Consider the following 22,303-nt stretch of genomic DNA (forward strand, 5'->3'; position numbering starts at 1 on the left):
TGAAGAAATCCCAACTGTGTCTCAAACTATGCTTCAGTTTGCCAAGACACCAAAGGGTGTACGCAAAAGTCAATCTAGTTTTATTTTTAGGAGAAACATCTGAGACAGTGTTGGTACTGAAGTGAAACATAACTATTAAGTCTTAAGCCTGGTTTCTCATGAAATACTAAGTTTGTGTTACACTAAGTGTTGATTGTCTTCTTTTTTTTCTAGTGCTTAGTCCTGACCCATCACGTATCTGTGGCTACAGCTGACAGACTGTTGGATTTTTATTGCTATGTAATCAACTACGGTTTCCTTATCAGTATAATTCAGTGTTTGATTACAATTCGTAACCTGGCATATGTTATAGTATTTTCATAAATACTTGACAGCTTTTGTTTGTAAACAATTCCCTAGTGCAGAATTATACAACTTTTACTAGAACACTGACCTGACTGGGATCTGTATGTTGTGTACGTCATTTAAAAATGTAGTCAAAAATAATAATTTTCCTTTTTTTTTTTTTTTTTTTGGAGACACTTCGAAGTGCACTTTTAATGTTTCTTTAATAAAAATGTTTTTTTTTTTTTTTTTTTTTATTAACTGAACATTCTGAAACTCATTTTGAATCTTTTGTTCAAATTAAGAATGCAATACTTTTGCATTCTGTACCACGAATCACTGAGGCAGGGAGCTCTGGCACCGAGCTAACATTGCAAGGAGCTTGGAGACCATGGCGCCTAATACAGGACAATCTTTGGCAGCTGTAACAGGAGTAACAGGACCAAGAAGCAATGACATATGAAGGGAGCTTGGAGACCACAGTGGCTGAGATGGGAGCTTTTGAACTGAGATGCTTTGATTTCTGTCTGTGGCTGAAACTTATCACAGTCAGGAACCTCTGAAGAAGTAATGGCCATGGCAGACACCTCTGGGCCTGTATAGGGATGACTGGGAGACTGGAGCCCAGGGTGGCTGTGGAATGAGACAGCCTTTTGGGCTATTTTTGGCATTTGGACAGTGGAGGCAGGAAGCTCAGGAATGGAGTGGCCATGATAGGAAAAACAAAAAGGGGCAACCAAAAGAAGTATGTACATATATACAATATGTACACATTCCTCCGGAAGCAGTACCGCCAGACGCAAATACTGCTCCCTCAAGCCAAGGCTACACAAGGCTTGCTCTCCCCGCAAGATGCAAAGGTGAGCGGAGGGATGGAAGCGTCTCCTGATGCAGCCCGCAAGACGCAAAGCTGCATGAGAGACGCCAACTGGAGTGGTCTTATGAGATGACCTGAAACAAAACAGAAAATAGAACAGGTTTGACTTTTTGGTTCCTTCTCATGAGGATATTGATCTCAGGTTCACTACCTTAAACCAGTTGTGGGACAAAATTTGCCCCAGACCAAGTCTCCGGCTTGGCTTCTCGTGCAGGAGAGCCCTGAGGAGGTCACAGCATTCTGTGCAGGAAAGCATGAAGGGCATTTGATAACTTTTAACTTTACACCTTATATTACTTTAAATTTGCTCTGTTTGATCATGTTATTCTAAGCTCTAAGATGTTTTGTATGATTCTTAATTATTCATTTTTTGAGATGAAGATCTCACCTTTTGACAGGCCGGGTTTGGACCAGCGCTTGCACTGTAGCAGGAACAGGTCATAGTCACTAGGGAAGTGTCCACACAACAATGCGAACATCACAATCCCTAGTGACCAGACCGTCGCCGGCCCGCCGTAGTACTTCCCCCTGCTGTGGTACTCTGGAGGGGAGTACACTGCTGTGCCTGGAGGAGAGAGGAGATTGTATAAAGTGTAAGTCTGCTTTAATGCAGCATGATTGTTCTGTATCTATTAGAAGACATTAATTATATCATACATACCAGAGTATGACCTGTACGGTGTCCTCCTCAAAATGTCCCCGCATCCGAAGTCAATCAGCCTGACTTCGGATGTCTCCCTGTTTACCAGTATGTTCTCTAGTTTGACGTCACGGTGGAACACTCCACGGAGGTGGCACATGTTTGCTGCATGAGCCGCCTGCCACATGATCTGCCGTGTTTTCTCCTCGTCGAGGCTTCCACCGTGACGCCTGATGAACTCCACGAGATTCTCACAGGGAGAGGGACATTCGAGAACCATGACGAAGTGGTCAGGGTGGTCCGTCCAGTCCAGCAGCCTGATAATTTCTGGCACGCTGGGACCTTTGTTTGCCAGGATGGTGAGGGCGATCTCTTTTGGAAGGGGATTTGGATGATCGGGCTAGAATAATCGAGTTTTTTTGATGTTACGTGGAGGTGGTTACTCAAATAGGGATTTAGCTGATTGAATATGCACATGTAGAATTTATAGTCTTAGACCAGTTTGTTAATTTGATTTGTGATTAATATTAATATGAGACATTTTATATTGTTTTTACAGTGCAATGTACTTACAATGAATATACATTTCGTGTGTTGGGTCTTTGTGACGTATTTCAAAGCCACCTGATGAACAACAAAAATAAAATGTATTAAATAATTCAAATAGACTAAGAAGAGGGTTTAGATGATAAAACATTTGCTAGCTTGATAATGTGTTATATATTCGACTTACTTTAAGATTATCCTCCAGACGTGTCCCTTCATACACCACACCACATCCACCTTTCCCCAGCTGATCACCCACAGTGTAACGGCTGAAGATGTAGTCTATTAAAAGTAACAACATTTCACCATGAACTCAGTGCCTTGTGATGTGAGATGCTGTATTTAACCTAAAAACTTTAAACTAATTTCATAGATAATTCATTTTAATGACTATTTTACTTGATATAGACTATCCTGAATATGTATGGTTTTAACATGTATTAGTACATAAAGACATATAACAATAATGTTTTAACATGTTCTGGAATAAAGATCTGACCATGCCTGTATGTTCTGATGTGTATTTTTGATATTGTGTCTGAAGGTCCTGGCAGATTCACAAGGTCAGAGTAGAGCTCTAGTGAAAAATCATACTCTCATAACATGGTTGTGTCATGTACCATCACTAGTTCTTCCTGCCCATGCCACCTTCCTCTTCTGTCCCTCATCCTGCTGCTGCTCCTGCTCTCTCTGACCTGAGCTGCTCTCTGGGTGTTTTTTGGCAGCTCTGAAGAAAGAGTGCAGCCTCCACCACCACTTCTTTCTCTTTCTTTTCTCCTTCACTCTCTCTGTCTCCTTCCTCTCCTTCTCCTCCTCCTCCTCCCTCTCCTCTTCCTCCCCTCCTTCCTCTCCTTCTACTCCTCCTCCTTCCTCCCCTCCTTCCTCTCCTTCTACTCCTCCTGTTTCCTCTCCTTCTCCTCCTTCCTCTCCTCCTCCTTCCTCTCCTCCTACTCCTCCTTCCTCTCCTCCTCCTCCTCCAGCACCAACAGGGGTCTCATCGCGGGGATGAGGGTGTTGAAGCTCCGTGTTGGTGCTGGATTTTGGGGGTGTACTAAGATGTTGATCGTACACCTCTCCAACCGTCATCGGACTCACTTTTGTCACTCGCTGTCCCATCGCTGTGAAAACTCACTGACCACTACAACAAACCCACAAAGAATGTAAAAATGTCACGCGCTTTATATACTCCGCGAGTTCTATTCGAACGCGCTCTGTGGCGTCATAAGGCTTTGAGCGTCTCAGAACTTTCTTAATGATTCCCGTTCATTTTATATATAATGCTCATTTATTTTTAAATCTATAAAAATATATAAATGCTAGCCTATATATTTTTCTAATAAATAATTTTAAGCAAAAACATTAAATATATATTTGTGTTGCATGTATGAAACCTTATTATGAATAGGAGTTGCTGTTGCTATTTTCTTTTTTTTTTTTTTTTTTTGTCTGGTATGAAACGGAAATTGTGTATAGGCTATAATAGATAGGCTATATAAAGATGACTTTATAAAGGACTTTTTGTAGCAGTATTAAGCACGTTGTTAGTTTCTTCAGCAGAGGGCGTCTATGTAACATGTAATGTGTTCTGATTTGATTTGGCCTAATCCTGTGCAGTCTATACGAGGTTTATTGGTGTGTATCTTCTCTAGAATATGAAATGATGTTTTTCACTGTGTGAAATCACTGCTGTGCCCTACAGTCAACTCTGGTTGGAAACTGTACATTCAAATCCACATGCAAATTGCTCTTTGCTCTCCTAATTTCCAGTTTCACCAAACCTCAAACAAAGTCATTTGCCTCTGAATTTATCACCAAGTCATTCTTCTGTGCAGTTTTATGAATAATGTTTAACAGAACTTGCTTATTTCAGCAGTCATTGTAATCCTGAGAAAGTGAGTGTTTCATGTGCCATAGTTCTGTCCTCTGATGTTAATTATAAACCAAAAACTCAAAGTTCCCAAAGTCAAACACTCCACTGGTCTGTGAGCATGCACTGCAGTTCACCACTCTGTCTGCATACCAGTGGACTTAAAATGTATAGTGTGTGTGTGTGAAGTTTTTCTGTTTGATGTGATGTGTATTTCATCTTAAAGAAACAAGTAAACCAAAAATGAAAATTTGCCCTCAGGTCATGCGAGAGGTAGATGAGTTTGTTTCTTCATCAAAACAGATTTCAATAAATGTAGCAGTACATCACTTGCTCACTTTACATTTTCCAGTAAATTTTAATTTTTGTGAGAACTATTCTTATGAAGGGATATTTTTCTTTTATTTCAACAAAAACTTTGTTATAATACTTTCACGTCTAACTTTTTTCCGCGCAGAACTTAAAGGAGTTTGCGGAAGGTCTAAACAGTGACCGCAGCTGTCAAGTATAGGCAGGTTTAATAACAATGTTAGTCTGTTTCTAAGCTTAGATGATTTGGAATATAGAGCAGGACTATGTTCATGACTCTTTTATGGTGCTATTTATTGTCGTTTTTGGTGCTTGACAGTCCCTGGTCCCCATCCACTTTTATTCCACAAAATAAAGAAAGTTATTAGAGTTTGGAATGATTTGAGGATGAGTTACATTTGTATTCTTAAATAATAAGGGGGGGGGGGGGGGGGGGTCATTTATCCTGATTTTAGACTGATCAGGAAGATAAAAGTGTGTTTGCAGGCCTGAGTTGTTCCATATCCAGTGAGATCCAAACCTGTCCAGTGTTCCACCCTGTTGCTTTTCTTTCACTCTGTTCTTTGATGATGCCTCTCCTTGAACATACAGGGTTACAGAACTGGAGCAGACACATTCTAATATAAATGTGGTTATATCGATTTAAGCCAGGAATGTCCCTTTAAACCAATTTTCTGCTTTGCCATTACATGGTGCATAAAGGATGACAAAATGAAGAGATGACTTTCAATAAACCAATAAATCAAACTTTTTTTTTTTTTTTTTTTCAGGTAGTCATTGCTAAATCTGACATAGTGGTATACTGGTATAGATTTTTTTTTTCTGTATAGTGCACAAGGTGGAGGATACATGTTTTAGCTCTGGAGAAAAGCAAAAAATATTTTATGATTTGTATTTGTCAGTGAATCTTAAATTTAAATGATTTGAAGTCACATATACTTGTATGTTGAGGAAATGCATAAATGCATTGTGTGACAGTGATATCGATATAGTGTATACAGATGCAGAACCTTTAGGAAATTGTTAATTCAATATTAAATATTATTTACATTTACTTAACGTTACATTGGTTTTTGCAGTTTTATTCATTCAATGTTAGGCTACAATATTAGTAAATAATGGATAGTGATTCAGTTTCAATGCAAAAATAAAATAAACATATGAGGGATTGCTTAAATGCATTGTGCGATATTGAAATGGATATGAATAGAGTGGATGCATATTCAGCACCATTAGAAAATATTGCAATTATTCAATGTATAATAGAATACAAAAAAATAGTATTATTTGCTGTTTTGTTTATGTTTACTTTTTTGTATTCTAATATCAGTAAATAATGTATAGTCAAGTTATTCATGTCCTTTTCGTAAAGCTAAAGGGCGAAGCTCTTTAAACATTCCATGACTAAAATGATTTGGGTATGTTCCAGAAAGACTGCATTAAAAGTGCATGCGTTCATATGCAGGCTCCGCCCCCTTTCGCGCGGCAGGTAGAGTTACGAGCGCGAATCACCTGTCACATCGCTCGAGCGCACCTGTTGCATCGTTCTAGACTTTTTGTCCTCGCCTTTAATCTTTTTGGTTTTTACAGTTTTGTCTGTATCAGCAAGGTCGCTTGCAAATCCCGCCGTGTCTCAAAGTTCACATCTGTGAGAAAACAGATTGAGATGGAGCCTTGAAGAAGCGTCAGGAGTTTCTGGAAACGGGAGGAATTATCTGCGAAGTGAAGAACGGGACCGTGGACTGTCTCTGCTGAGGGGTAAGAGCTCGTTTCTATATGCTTTCAACCCATGGTCACCACTGCACTGAGAACGATGCGACGCGTCAAAACTAGAACGCGTCCGTTATAAGGAGCGCACGCTTGCGATGTTTTGCTTCTGAAGCGTCACGTCCGCTCTTATTTGCGTTTCTGTGCAAATATAAACGGAGCGCAAAAATAGGCGTACGTGAAAATTTGCTGCGGTCGTCGTGCGATTAAACGACTAAATCCATTTATGAGACTCGCTCAAGTTCGTCAACGAGTAGATAGCTTATTAATAGAGGCTGTTCACTTTAAAATGATTTTTCGAAGTTGTAAACAAACATTATTGGAGTAGCCTATGTTTTACAAGAAAATAGCGTTTCAGTCTTTCTGCTTCAAAATTTCATGTTCAATTCAATGTTGCTTGCTTTCTTTAGCAATAAAAAATGATAATTTCTGAGTTAAAATTGTTACTATACACACTTTATTTTCTGTGTAGTACTGAATGGCATTAACTAACTAATGTCTTTTCATTATTATTATGTACAGTCTAGGTGTGGTAGGCTATATTAAATAATCATATGATATATAAACAGAAGAAACAGCTTGAGAGATGGCATAAAATGTCTTAATTTAACCTGCCAAAATATAATTAAACTTATAATTTATTTATTTATTTATTTTTGTCTGTGGTGACAATTCAATAGATGGAGCTAAAATCAGTCTGAAATCATTCTGTGGTCTAATTTTTTTTTATTTATTGAAAAAGTATATAAATGCAAACATAAGTGAATACCTCTGAACAACTTGGACAGATAACAAAATGATAACGTTTTTTTTTTAAGAGATAAAATCTTGTTAGGTCTATATTCAAAAATCAGTGATGTAATGCTTAACAGATCTGGTTTGGCAACTTATGTTTGACTACAGTTGAATGGCAATGTTTGATATGATAATCAGTCATATGTGTGCCATTTATATTCCCAATAGCTGTTATCTTTTGTAAAGTAACATTTGCAAAACATTTGACATTCAGGATCTGTTCCAGGTGGACGTGAACACACTTTCAAACAGCAATGACAGCTTGACCCAAGTGCTTGATCAGTCCCAAATCTAAGCGTTCTCCTGACATCAGACTGGCAAACAAGCGACACAAATGTCCCTCTTGATCACAATACGAGACAAACACACTTATCATTCACGGGAAACCATCATCATCATCATGATGACCGGGGAATAAAAGCCTTTAGGCTTTTTGCTCGTATTTACGTTTGATTCGCATTATAAAGCCAGTTCACCCGCAGACATCTGTTTGAGGAGGCATTACTTCATTTACTGAAGTCAATAAAGGTGAGCTTAATGGTCATGGGGGCTTCACCGTTTTGTTTTTTTTAGCTTTTAAAGCTCGCACAGTTCAGAGGTTCGATTCAAACTAGGTTTATTCATGCCTGTGATCTGATTGGCTAAGATGAACTGGAATATGTAATTGATTGGTCGCTGTAGTTCCTCCCACCTCATTGAATCAGTCTACTGATCCAGTGATGCCTAAAAATGAGCACAATGCACAATAGAGCAGGCGAAGCGAAGACGGTCCCATCGGAGGCTGATTGTTTTTGCTCGGTCACCTAAGTGAAAGCAAATTAAATTACATATCATGTTCCTCGGCAAAATACAGCGGTGGCTCGAATTCTGTGGCTTGTTGTTGCACGTTTGCTTGGAAACCAAGGTGGTTATTACCATAAATGATTTCTACTTGTTAGATCTGACAGATATGTGTTTTTGTGCATGTCTTGATCGTACACTTCATGCATGTTTTAGTGACTGTCAGTTGAACTGATTTGCTTTGTATTTTATACAGTAATTGCTTCACAGGTTGTTAATTGGAATAACAGGAAAAGGAATTGTAGTGAATTGCACACAGTCATACAACAGGAATCTTCTTAGTCCAAAAAACATAATTGCATCATTAATTTTGCTAATTTATTTCCTTATATGCAGTCAGTAAATACTAACAAAAAAAAATAAATAAGGCATTTTAATTTGACAACTACATTGTTTTCAAATAACCGATTCACATCATATTTTTAATGCACTGATTATATGCTGATTTTTGAGGTAAATTAAATCATTATGTTCTCAAATTTTGGTCCATAAAATCAATACAAAAAGATTAAATTAAAAGTTCAAACAAATCTATAGATCCTTGCATTCAAATTTGAATTGCAGTTCTGATGTCTGTCTGCTACCTCAATTTAAATCAAGTTAAAATTCAGGAATTAAAAATGCATTCTCAAATCATGTCTGATTGGTGCACAATGCTGGTGTCGAATCTGATAGTTAACCTGTCAAGTTGTTCTTAGGAAACTTCGAATCATTACTCTTTTCAATGAAGAATGTGTGTTTGTTGATAGCCTGATTTTGCTCACGTTTCCAAATCCCCTGAGATTCCTTTGGGCTATAAATGCTGATGTTTGCTTATCATACATGGAAACGTCATCGTGGTGGACAGCTGAGCAGAAACCTGATGACTTTACTCCTTTGTGTACTCACTGCTGTCAAATGACACATTCTGTCTTTAGTATTAAAAAATGACCAGTGTCAATTTAAGAAGGTATCCTCTGATTTATTATTGCAATGCTCTTTTCAAGGACTCTGGACTTTGATCGTTGTTGACACGTCTCCAGATACACACACATGCTGACTTCTGTTCCTTTCTTTAGTTAGGAGAAATGATTGTGATTGTCCTGAATTAAGATTTGTCTCTTTTGCTCTTTAAGAGAGAGAGAATTGTTTCATCTAACGCGTAAGAGTCTCCAGTGATCTCACATGTGTCTTGTACTCAGGTTTGTCTAAATCTTAATATGATCTTAAGAATTCTTCCAAGATCACATGATCTGCTATGTACATTCATTCTCCCAGCTAACGCAGATAAGAACGTTTCTAAGAACGTTTTGGGAACATTCCCTTTAAGTAAAGAAAGTGTTATTTCTCAATGTTCTCTGAGAATGTTTTAAAAACCTTTTTTCTTGATTATGTGAATGTTTAGGGAACATTCCATTTTTTTATCATTTTGCAAATATTAAAGGGATTAATGTTTCATACAGATTCAGATTCATACAGATAACATTTACTAAAGACCAGATAACTTTGAATGAATGTTCTGTCTTTTCTGTTCTAAGAATGTTTTGCTAATGTTTCCATTAAGTTACTTCTACCAAATGTTACTTCTGAAAGTCCTCTGAATATTGAAAACATCTATTTTTATTTATTTTTTTTGGTTATGCAAACACTCATTCCATTTTATAGATTTCCAAACATTATGGGAGGGTTGCTTTTGAATGTTGTCGTAACAATAGTAACATTAAACAAATGTTCTAAAAACATCCAACTAAACCTTTTCAGAATAAAATGTTTCATGAACAATGTATTTTGTGCTAACATTTTAACAGCATCATTAAAGACCAAATAACTCCTGCAGATAATTCAATTCAATTCAGTTCAATTTTATTTGTATAGCGCTTTTAACGATACAAATCATTGCAAAGCAACTTTACAGAAAATTAAGTTTCTACAATATTTAGTAGTAGCTTATCAGTGGTGACTGTCAATTTATGTGCATACGGCAGAAATGTTCAGAAAAATCAATAAAAGACGTAAACAAACAGACGATTAACACTATTAACAGCAATTATGCAATCAAACTTATAGCAAAATGAGGTAGTTCTGTATGTTGTCTCTGAGTTAGCATCATCTGAGGTCCTCTAAAGGGTTGGCATCATCTCTTCTCAGGTGTTCTGGATCCAGACTGAGATAACAAAAATATGTTCTAAGAATGTTTTGCTAAAGTTATTAAAAAATTATTTTTGAATGTTCTCAGAACGTCCAGTTTTTAAAATGTTTTAAATTATGTTTGTATAACCCAAGAAAATAAAATTTAAGAGAACATGCAAACATTTTGTGAATATTATTTTTAAATGTTCTCTGTACATTTTGAAACAAATAGTAACATTTAAAAACTGGAAGAACGTTTGTTCTTAACTTTGAGAGAAGATTGTCAGAACATTAGCCAAAGTTCTGCTGAGAACGTTGCTTGTTAGTTGGGTTGCTCTAAATGACAACTCTTTACTCTTTGTGTCTGCTGTTATGTCTCCTCAAACATTTTATCTGAGAGAAAAGCTTATGCTTCTGTAAAACTTTCTCATGAAATATGAAAACGCAACTTCGGTTGAATGAAGTTTTTTTATGGCAGGTTTTGCAGTGTGTAGCGGATACAGGAAACTGGACTCTGATGCAGTGATAGATCAGCGTTAGATTAGGTTGCTCTTTAGACGCTTGTTTTGGCTCAAAACTTCATGAGATGTTAAAATATGATGCTGAAATCATGCTTGAGCCGGCAAGAAACCTGTTTGCAACACTGCTTCACATTTATGCATTTTGAAGTTAAAGCAATACGTTTCTGAACACAGAGCAGTGCATCTGGAGAAATGCAGATCAACAAACGCAAACTCTGGCCATTAAACAAAAGAGCCTGGACAAATAAAGCTAAAACCCAAATAAAAGGTGGAGTGGGTGGAACCAACAATGAGAGCTTAAGGTTAAAAACAAGTCCAGGAGTGGTGGAGGCATGTGACGCGGCCTTAAATAGATACGTTGTGAGAGGAAATTTTGAACCGGCCTCAAAATGCCAGTCCATTCATCCGCTCAGGTGTGTCAAATACCACAGGACTTGAGTCAATGAGCCTGCAGTCTGTGTAAACCTGGTTTAAAGAGAGCAGCCATTTCAGTTCACCCTGAGAAAACATGATCTGTGGGAAATGCATTTGAACAGATGACACAGTATTCCACCAGTGCAGTGCATTGTTGCAGTACTCCTAATAAAATAAACAATAGCTATACATCAATCATTTTTATGCCAAAGTAATGCTAACACGGACAATTCTTGTATATTTCTCTTTCAAATAAGAGGAAGAACTGTTTTCAATAATGATAATAATCAGAAATGTTTCTTGAGCAGTATATTAAATCAGTATATTAAAATGATTTCTGAAGGATCACGTGACACTGAAGGCTGGGGTGATGATGCTTAAAATTCAGCTCTGCATCACAGGAATAAATGGTTTTACAATATATTTTACTATATATTCACATACAAAAACTGAATTTAATATTTTACAATATTATTGTTTTTACTGTATTTTTGAGTAAATGAATGGAGCTTTGGTGAGCGTTAAAAAATTCTTACTGACTGCACTTGTTTTGAATGGTAGTGTACATTATGTGCCTCAGTGACAATATTTTCTGTATTTTTTGATCATGTCTGTAAAATTCTGTTTCAAAACACCCAAACACCCAAAATGACAACAGATCCGCATGATAAAAGAGCAAAAGCTTGTCAGATAATGTTGTGGATGTGATGTAAAGGTGATGTTTTTAGCTGTTTTTTCCTCACTGAGAGACACCCAGGGGACTAGCTGGTATTTTTTATTCAAAGTAGTATTGTGTATAAATGTTGTAGTTTGCCTGCGGTGACTAGTCACACTGCATGCAGAATAGACAGTTTTGTTCTTCATATAACGGCAACAATCTTTTTAGAACTGGTACCATTTTTTTCTTAGCTTTTTTTAGATCTAGTATTTTCAATGACAGTGGTTTAATGGATGTATGAATGTGAAAAGCATCTTCTTGTAGTGGTTTAGGTTTAGGAATTAAATGGGTGTAGAAACAATTTTCACTCAGAGATTGCTAGCAAATTTCACAAATAATTACAAAGAAACAGCAAGTAACATTGAATTTAACAACAGCCTTAAACTTTGAAGTAGTCACACTGAAATTGTTAAACATACTCCATTAAAGTTTATTAAACTTTTGACAGTTTTCATGTAGAAAGGAGTTTCTTAACAGAATCTTACCAGCAATAACGTAATTTCCTTATTTCTGCACTTTAAGGTTTAGCATAACAGGGAACATTCAAATAACTTTGACATTTTTTAAAAGTTATGTAAGTGTTATGATAAAACATTCTTAATTCTTTATGGAATGTTCTTATGATATTTAATATATGTTCTCTTAATGTGGAGATGAAACATTTTTAAAATATAAAAAAAGGACATTTTAAACATTCAAATGTAACATTCTCATAATGTTTTCAAAATGATGGAATGGAATGTTCCTCTAATGTTCACATAACTAAGAAGAAACATTATTCAAACATAAAAATGTGTTTTATACACTGAGATGACTTTTAAATGTAACGTTTTCAAATGATTCCAATGTTCACAAAACATTCCAATGTTCCTATAAAGTTCACATAGCCAAGAAGAAACATTCTTAATAACTGTTTCAAGCTTTCATAACTGTTTCAACATTATAAAATAGTATGTTTCTTTAATGTTTGCAAAACCAAGAAAAAAAGTTTGTGTAATAATAATAATAATAATAATAAAAAAAATGGGTGTCTTAAATTTTGAGAGATGACTCAAATGTAACATTAGCATAACATTTTCAAAATGATTGATTGGAACGTTCCTCTAACATTCACATAACCAAGAAGAAACATTCTTAATACAGAAGAAAAATTTGGACGTTTTCAACTTTTAAATGTTTAGTGGGAATGTTAGCAAAACATTCGCATAACATATGTTTGTTAGCTTGGTTCATACAGTTGACATTGAATAACAAAATATTCAGGTTGACAGACGTAGGTGTGATATCAGCGCTGTGTGTTTGTATGATACTGATAAAAGTTTACATAGTCAAATGCTTATGTGCAGAGCTTATGTGTTTTGTTCTGAGAACAGCCTTTGTTTTTCACTTCGCTTAAGCTTCAGGATTTGATGCAACATCTTTCAGATCATTGCAAAGTGACTTTGGGGCGGTTTCCCGCACAGAGTTTAAATGAAGACAGGAATAGGCCTAATCTAGAATAGCTTATCTTTGTTTAAAAAATAACTTTCTGAAACAGATTAAGTACAGATTACTAACTCCTGGACTTTAAATTAAAATAACTATATTGGCACTTTAAGAAAAATGATCAAAGAAGGTTGTGAAAATACACCTGTATTTTTTTTTACCTTTTGATCTTTCACAAAAGAAAAAAATAAATAAATCATAAAACTTTTCAGCAAAATCACATTATATTTTTCTTTCTCTAAAACGCATTGGCCACAATTAATTGTAGGTCTAGAAATTCTTATGAATTAAATGTCTAAAGATCTATATTCCCATTCATATTTACTTTTTTTTATTTATTTAATTTACTTTTAGCACACCAGGGTGACTAGGAACATGAAATTATCCAGCCATGAATTCCTGTTTCACAGGAATATAAATATGAGGAACACAAAGGCCAAATTCCCTTTATCGTCCATCACAATGAGAAAAACAACAATATAGTTCCGATGTGCAGCAACAGATTGTTGAGCTTCACAAAATATGAAGAAAATAAAACAAGAAAATAGCACAAAATAGGAAAAATAAAAGACCTATAGCATTAAACATTTCCATTTCCACCATTTGAACAATAATTACGGAGCTTCAGTCACCAGGAAATGTTACAAATCTGCCTATTGTCCGTGTCTGTGTTGTCCTAATGCAGTGTGAGGAAGATCGTTTGAGTGGCCAAAGACTCCAAGGATCACAGCTGGATAATAACAGAAAATAGTTGAGTCTTTGGGTCAGAAAGCCTTATAATGGGCCATGGCTGGATTTTCCAGCAGAACAATGATCCCAAATGACCATTAAAATCAACACAAAAATGAGTCACTGAGCACAAAATGAAGGCTCTGCCTCGGCCGTTCCAGTTCCCTGACCTGAACCCTATAGAAAACTGAAGAGGAAAGAGTATCAACATGGAGCTGGGAGTCTAAAGGGTCTGGAGAGATCCTGTATGAAGGAATGGTCTCTGATCTCGTCAGATGTACTCCTACCTCCTGGTAGGTTTAATTTAAGCCTCAATTTAGTCCTGAAGTAGCTCCAGTCATCCTCCAGGAAATCAGCCTATTAAATTCTGGACTAGACCAAGTCCAAGGCTATTTAAAACCATGACAGAGAAAGCAGATTTCTGTTAATCTGGTTTAAATGACCATATTAGTTTAGTACTAGGCTTAATCTCTGTCCAGGAAACCATCCCTCAGTGTCCCATAGTGCTTGTGTGACTCCCAATGGCCTGTTATATATAGTTTTCTATACAAGTCTCTGATTGGTCAGAGCGGGCGGTTTATTGTCTGGCTTAAGTGGTCTGTTGTAGTGTGTATTTGTCTAGTTCTTTCTCTTAGAGATGAATGGTTAGGTAATGGACAGATTGCTTTCAATCGTAAAGCAACAATCAACAGTCGCTGACATTTATTGACACGAGATGATTGAAAAGTAAATTAAAGTTTATATTTGTAGTAAACCGTTGTTAATGTTTTGATGTGTCTTTTGTGTGAACGACAGCGAGAACATTTGAGGAAGCTGTTATCTGCTTTTTACACACAGACTTCTCTGAATATCGACCGAACTAAAACATTGGAAAGTGAAGCTAAAATGCGCTTTACTGAAACACACACTTCTCGTTTTATTGCTGTTCAAGTAAATGTTTAATGTGAACATGCAACAGATCTTATGATTTTTTTGAAGGATGGACAGTTTTGAGTTACTTTTTAAGCATTTAGGCTCGTAGCATCAGTTTTGTTTTCTCCAAACAATCCCAGTGATACCGGATATCATCCTGATTAAAGCCAATGAATAAAACACTGATAAGAGATAAACCACAGATTACAAGCTCTGGATGCGCAACTATGTCATTGAGATGCACTGCAATAAAACCAGAGTATTGCAACCTGTCTCACAAACTCATTTACACACACACACACACACACGTTTGATTAGCTATCTAAATAAGGATATAACAGACATTTATTAGTTTTATACTATATAAAGCTAAACTATAGGCTACATAGGTACAGTACTAACTTAAACTATAATAATAAAATATATATAAAGCAACCAGCTAAAAAGCATTATTGAGATTTCTTCAATAGTTGTGCCAACTAATTTTTTGAAAGTTAGACGGTTTGTTTACTCACGACATTTTAAGATGAATCGACTTTCCTCAGCAAGTGTATTAATCATTTGTTGAAAAAACTTATTAAAACAAGAAATATTCAATTCAACAAAACAAAAATCAAAGGGAACACTAATCACAGTAATGGTGAATCACTGTAATAGTAATTCAAACTAAAACATAATCAAAAACACTATAAATAAGCGTTTAATAGATGCTTTAATTCTAACTGACACATCCTTACAATTAAATCCACGCATCCTTACAATTCTCCATGTTTTGACCAAACAAGCTAAGTAAAATTATTCAAATTAAGATTCAAAACACTTTTTTTTTTATCAAGAAAGAGGTATTAATTGGAAATAAATGTGGTGTCACATGAAAAAATTAGTCTATATGCAGTGTCCATATTTGTAGTTTTGCTCCAGTTAAAGCACTGTTTCTCTGTTATTATAAGCTGCTCATACTAAATTACCTAAAAGTTGTTTTTATTTACACTGTTTTATAATCTCAACATTTTCTACATCAGATCAAATTTTAAAATAGAATGTGATTTTTTTTTTACAGCATGCTTAAAAAATGAATTTAGAATTTTTAGACATTTATGTTATGAATTGTTTTCCAAATAACAACATTTCTGAATGTTTTTAAAAGTTATTTATTTTTTGTCAGATTTAGCTTACATTTTAGGGCATTTTTAAGCATGGACATTCAATCTGACCAAATATATGTATATTTTTGATGGAGAGCATCACAAACAAAGACTAGACTATGTCTGTGTTCAGAATCTAATATTAGTGTACTTCTTTCTGTGCATTATATATATCAGCTTTTATAAATAGTGTTCAAAACAGTATGTAGTACCACAGTAAACATTACAAACAAGTTGTTTGTAATGTTTACTGCATATAAAAAATGCATATAAAAACTGCATATAAAAATTTATTTAAACTTTCTGAATTAAATGTACGTTTTGTCACGTGTCCATTACATGTTTAATTCAGAAAGTTTAAATATAACACACACGTATGCATTTTTTTGCATTTCTTTTTTGCATTTTTAATCTTATCTGTTAAAATAACATCTCTTTGTCCATTGAATCAAGTCAAGGTGGTTATGTTGAATATGTTGTAAAACTGCAGCTGATTTTGCTTTAGGTTTATTCGTTGCACTGGAAATGGAAGGTTGTGCGCATTGCATTGTGGGATACACAACCTTAGACAGTGTGCTCTAGATGTATACTGCACATTTTGGCAAATTTAGAAGGTCTTCAAGGTGTCATGTGCAATCAGAAAATTGGCATATTTTACACAGTATCCTTATGGCATACTGTAGAAATAGTAGTATGGTATGACATTCTGAATGATTGCTGAGTTTCTGAATCCAGTGAATGTGAAGTTGCGGATCAAATGTCACTGAAATGAGTCATGATCATTACATTCAGTGCTAATGGGAAAGATCAGTCAGACTGTCTCCTGTACCTCTGACACACCTTCCTCAAGGATTTTAAAAGCAGGTGGACTCCACAAACTCGAGTTCAAAGTCCTTCGATGTTGATCCTCATCTCATTCTGGAGTGACTAATATTTTATGGTTATACTGCTATGACAGCCATACTGTCACACGTTTATTCTATAGTCCACATCCACTCAGCTGATGATGTTCATGTTGTTTATCATTTATTGAGGTCACTGTGTGAATTATACAGTGACCTCTGACCAGTTGTTTAGGGTGAATTAAAGCCTAATTTTGTGTATTTATTAATATAGGCGTCCCTCATATCAGTATTTCATATTATTGAACATCAGCTAGAATGCCACTAACATTCTGCTTGTTAACAAACGATGTTTTTACTAGGGATTTTACAGGAATATTGTTTATCAGCGAGTCCAGTTATAAACACACACACACACACACGCAGAGGTTCTCCGGCACATGCCCTCTCATCAGTTAAGTTCAGAGCCAGGGAGTTTATTTGTGTGTAAAGCCTCAGAGTGTGTAATTAATTAAGCGTCTGAAAAATGTCCATGTCCCGAGGAGAGTCAGGTCTTGTTTCAGACTGGGCTGCCAGCCTGCTGTTGTCTGCTCCAGCATCTTTACGGGACAGCGGACAGCAGAGCAGATACAACCAAAACAACACTGCGGTTCATCACACCCCGGTGCCGTGGTAAAACACGCTTAGTGAGGCATTTGATACACTTCATAAGCTCAGATAGTGATGAAGACTGTCTGTGTAAAAGGAAATGTTCCAAAACTTTGGGTTTTGTAAAAACTTTTCATTGTATAAATGCTGTGCATGTTTTAAATATTCCTAAAATGGTAATGGAACGTCATTTTGATGTTAATATTTAATTTCTGTTCTCGCAATAAAATGAGAAAACATTCTTGGTACATTGGTCCAAGTTTTTTGCCCCACAAAATTAACTAATAATTCCTAAGTGTGTTAGTTTTTAGTTTTGAATAAGTCAAATAATGTGGATGACATGATGTATTTTAAAACATCAGTTCCAATTCTAAATTCTTAGGCTTTAAAGCTGTTGTAAAATGCTGCACAACGTTATGCTAACATTTCAATAACACTATTCTCAAATCACAAAAAATGTAATGCTACTTCAATCAACAGAGTGATAAATTTGACCTTTGAAAACAAATAATGCATGCATATTGATTATTGAAGAGCTGAGCAAATTGCAGACAGGATGCAGACAGTCAGTTCATGCTCTGTTTGATGCATTTACGGTTCTTCAAAGGAGTCACGTGCCTCAAGAGTCACACAGAGATGAATTATTCACAGCGGCCAGGACAGAGAAAGAAAGAAAGAATGGAAAGGCCTTGAAAGAGAGAAGGGTGGAGGCATGGAAAACAAAAATAGCATGGTGATTAGCGAGAGATTAAGACAAAGTAAACGAGTCATTAGTGCATTACTGTGGAATTCGGGTCAGACACACCCTGTTTAGGGAGATATTACAGTACAAAAATGATGATTGGTTTTACTGTAATTGCTGTGCTGTGTGTTTCATTTTCTGTGGTGGAGTTTGGTGTTAATGATGTATTCTGTCTGTCTCTCTTTGTCGCAGGTGGATGTCTTAGAACATGAATGCTTTGGGGACCCCAATAAAACCAAGCAAGTAAGTTTTAAACTCTATTCAGAAACTCAAATCTCGAGTTGCTTTTAACTATGCATGCTTAGCTTGTAGGTTTTGATTTTCATAATATGTGAGAGCACAATTCATAACACATCATGAGTACAACATTTTGAAAAGATTCTCACTGAGCAAGTTAGTTAAAGGAATAGTTCAATCAAAAGTGAAAATGATCTGACATCATACTCACCCTTTAAGGCCATTCAAGATGTAGATGAGTTTGTTGATCTGAACAGATTTGGAGAAATGTAGCATTGAATCACTTGCTCATCAATAGATTCTCTGCTCTGACTGGGTGCCTTTCATCAGCTGAAAATCTTTACATGCAAACATAGACCAAATCAGCTCTAAACAAAATAGATCTGTGGATTTTGATGTGAGAGGGCAATAACAGTGGATGGATTTTTTTCACTGGAGGAAGCGTTATTATAGATTTTGAACTGAGATTTTGGTCAGAAATGATGGTTTGAAGTTAAAACAGCGGAATGATAATTTAGTTTCTTACAAACATGCAACTTTTCACTTCACAAGACATTAACTGATGGACTGGAGATGTGTGGATTACTTGTGGATTATTGTGATGTTTTTATGGACTCTCATTCTGACGGCACCCATTCACTGCAGAGGATCCATTGGTGAGCAAGTGATGTAATACATTTCGGATAAAACCCCAAAACCATGGATATTTTGAATGGTCTTAAATGGAAAATTTTCCAGCAAATTTTCCTTTTTGGAAAATATTTCAAACTATAATCACCTTCGTAGTGAGATGTGTTACAAAACGCAGAAGGACCATGCACTTGCATGTTGGATTAGCTCAATGCATCTGTGCACTTTCAATTAGCATGTTTCTGGCATTATATGTATGCATGTAAAATGAATGTAGCTTTTACTAACGTTTTTTAAGACCGACACACACCTAACCAAACATCCCCTAGTTAGTGATTTTTTGTGAGATTCTGACTGAGTGTATATAATACAGTCTTAGTTAACAGAGCAGCACTGTTTGGGAATGTTTGCCTTTCCTGCCCTGTTGGAAACAACCTGTCTCTGTCTCTGTCTCTCTCGCTCTCTCTCTCATACCCCCTTCCCTCACTCCCATATGCTCTCAGAACTTGTAGATCTTTCTAATCAGTCTTGCTCAATCTGTGTCCAGTGTTCACATTAGACCAAGAGAGTGAGTGTGTGCCGTCTAGAGCATTTAAATCAAAACTAAGCTGTAAAATAATGAAGAGCAGACATCGTCCTCCACCCTCCTCATCCTCCTCTGCTCTTCTTTGCAGTGGGGTGGCCAGATCGGACAGCAAGATCAGTGCCAAAACCCTCTTTGGTAAGTAAACGTCATATTTATTTGTGAATTAAAGGTACTGTGATCTATCCTTTTTGCTTTGCAAATAAAATAAAATAAAATAAAATAAAATAAAATAAAATAATAAAATAAAATAAAATAAAATAAAATAAAATAAAATAAAATAAAATAAAATAAAATAAAATATAATATTTGAAGATCAAATAATTTTATTTCAGCAAGGTTATTTTAGCCATTTTATTTTTTATATATTTAATTATTTTAAATATGTAAAATAGCTAAAACACCTTTAATGTGTTTTGTAAACTAAGTTGTTATGGTAAAAAAAAATATAAAAAAATGCTTAAATATGATGAGCCTTATTTATGAAACAAAATATACTTGTTTTTAAATAAAAATTATTTTAATTTAAATTCAATAAATTTGTTTTTACTTGACTGAGTAAAATAAAAATGATTTTATTTTACTTTAAATATATATTTAACTTTAAAATGTTTCATATGCTTTAATAAGTTGGTATAATACTGTATGTGCTAAAACAAATATGATGAGCCATAGGCCTATTTATGAAAAAAAATACACATTTTTAAATAAAATAAAATATTTCACTATAAAATAAATAATTTTACTTTAAAGATATAAAATAAAATAGTTTACAGCTCCTTTACCATATTTTATACTCTTTTTTAAGTTGGTAAAAAAAAAATAGCTACAAATGCTTGTTTTTAAATTTAGGTCCTTCGCTAATTTCTGCAGTGAAATCAAAGCAACAGTTCATGCAAGAACAGTTTTACAAATTTGTTCTGCTTGTATAAGGCCCAGTGTATCTGTAACGTAGTTGTGTATGGATGTGGTTTACTGTGTTTCCATGGCTCTCCCCTCCTCTATGACATCACATCCTCTTTCCTTTGACATGTAAGACAGAGCGTCACTGTATGATATGTAAATGCTCTGGTCGTACAGTAGGACATTTGCATGAATATCGCACACACTCTCAGCGCTCACAGGCTTTGCTGTGATTCAGCTAAACCATAACAATCAGACATTTGCCTATCAAATGAGTGTGCCAGGATATTTCAGACTGACCTCACACTATTGAGGTCATGAGTGAGAGAGAAATCACTGATATTGGGAACCATTTACTTGGTGTATTTTACTTCTGGTAATCTTATTGATATATAGACTTATAGGCTTCAGTTGATGTAGGTCACATGTAGGGTGACCTTACATCTCCTTTTCCCAGACACATCCTGGCCTAAACTGGCTAAAATGTCTGGATTTGGGCTTTTCTTCCTTATCGGCAGTCTCTCTACAGTCCTCATACGTTAATTTTATGTGTATTTGCATTTGACTGTTCTCTGTAGATCCTGCCTTCTGGCACACACTGATTGGTCGATTGTGTACAATGCCTGCATGCTATTTGTCAAACTACTTTTTAGTCATTACCTTAGTAAGTATGTATGAGTAAATATGAAAACAATAAGAAAGCAAAGAAAACAACAACAGCAATTTAAGTCAATTTAGAAATCCCGGCCAGGGCATGTTGGTTTAGGAAAAACAGTATAGCAGCTATTTTACAAGGACTTCAAGCAGGATTTAACCAATCAGATCAGCCCTGGCTATCTGTTTTAGAATGAAAGGTTTAACATCATAGTTTACTTTAATTATGAACAATTAAAAAATGTTAATATCAAAATTATGGAAGCTTATTTTTGCAGGGTAATAAAAAAAATAAAGAATTAAAAGAATTAAAGAAAAGGTAATTGCAACTTTTTTCTCACAATTACAAATGTACATTTTGCAATTCTGGCTTCTTTATGAATTCTGATATTGCAATTCTGTTTTTATTCTTGTTTCTGCCAACAAAATAAATATAAAGCTAAGTCTGACTTCTTAATCTCACAATTTGGACTTTTCTTCTCAGAATTTATACCTGACAATTCAGATTTTTTTTATTTTTTTTTGCAATTGCAAGTTTATATCTTACAATTTAGACATTTCCTTAATTTCTCACAATTAAAATTTTCTTCATAGAATTATGAATTTATATCTCAAAATGTAAACTTTTTCTCACAATCGCAAATTTCTACTTCGCAATTCAGACATTTCTTGTCAGAATTATGAATTATACCTCACATTTTAGACTTTTCTTAGAATTATGAATTTATTTTTCACAATTCAAACCTTTCTTCTCTGAATTATATTTATATCTGACAATTAAGAATTTTTTCCTCTAAACTGCAATTTTATATATAAAAACAAATCTCTCTCAAAATTGCAAATTTCTACCTCACAATTCAGACTTTTCTAAATCAGTTGGTGTCTTTTAGTAATTTTAAAACACTTTTGGGAATATAATATAATATGGGGAATATAATCATAAATGGAATTTCTTAGTGTGAATAGTGGAGACATGAGTGCTAAATTTGAATAATGGTAACTTTAAATGAATGCATGGAGCAGGGTGTTTGTTATACGCCTGCTGTCATGACTACTACTGTAGGTG

At 35.2% G+C, this 22,303-nt stretch overlaps 2 protein-coding genes across 3 annotated transcripts in view; one reads left to right on the forward strand and one right to left on the reverse strand.

Annotated features, from left to right (window-relative positions):
* Positions 1–660: 660 nt before the first annotated feature.
* LOC122142373 (serine/threonine-protein kinase pim-1-like) lies at positions 661–2,873 on the reverse strand. The gene is made up of 8 exons (XM_042752800.1): positions 2,575–2,873; positions 2,415–2,465; positions 1,863–2,241; positions 1,590–1,766; positions 1,353–1,441; positions 1,116–1,262; positions 872–1,016; positions 661–746 (listed from the first exon to the last, which is right to left on the reverse strand). The coding sequence occupies exons 1-8, from the start codon at positions 2,686–2,688 to the stop codon at positions 661–663; spliced, it is 1,188 nt and encodes a 395-aa protein (XP_042608734.1). The 5' UTR covers positions 2,689–2,873.
* A 3,180-nt stretch (positions 2,874–6,053) lies between these two features.
* eps8l2 (EPS8 like 2) overlaps positions 6,054–22,303 on the forward strand; it is a 40,166-nt gene continuing 23,916 nt past the window's right edge. The window contains exons 1-3 of one of the 2 annotated variants that reach the window (XM_042753406.1): positions 6,054–6,321; positions 18,423–18,473; positions 19,772–19,818. In XM_042753406.1, coding sequence (XP_042609340.1) covers positions 18,439–18,473; positions 19,772–19,818 — 82 coding nt within the window. In that variant the 5' untranslated portion in view covers positions 6,054–6,321; positions 18,423–18,438. Of the gene's footprint in view, positions 6,322–18,422; positions 18,474–19,605; positions 19,819–22,303 lie in introns of those variants that run through there. The other variant, XM_042753405.1, reaches the window with a different exon arrangement.

This window comes from Cyprinus carpio, chromosome B25, assembly GCF_018340385.1.
Source record: "Cyprinus carpio isolate SPL01 chromosome B25, ASM1834038v1, whole genome shotgun sequence".
Taxonomy (NCBI): Eukaryota; Metazoa; Chordata; class Actinopteri; order Cypriniformes; family Cyprinidae; genus Cyprinus; species Cyprinus carpio.

What these genes read in the sequence shown, in the direction of transcription:
- LOC122142373 (XM_042752800.1), bottom strand. Translation starts at nt 2,688, where the DNA reads ATGTTGTTACTTTTAATAGACTACATCTTCAGCCGTTACACTGTGGGT. An exon ending in ACACGAAATGTATATTCATT is followed by an intron (nt 2,242 to 2,414) that starts GTAAGTACATTG and finishes CGATTATTCTAG; the next exon opens with CCCGATCATCCAAATCCCCT. An exon ending in AGCAGTATTTGCGTCTGGCG is followed by an intron (nt 1,017 to 1,115) that starts GTACTGCTTCCG and finishes TCCATTCCTGAG; the next exon opens with CTTCCTGCCTCCACTGTCCA.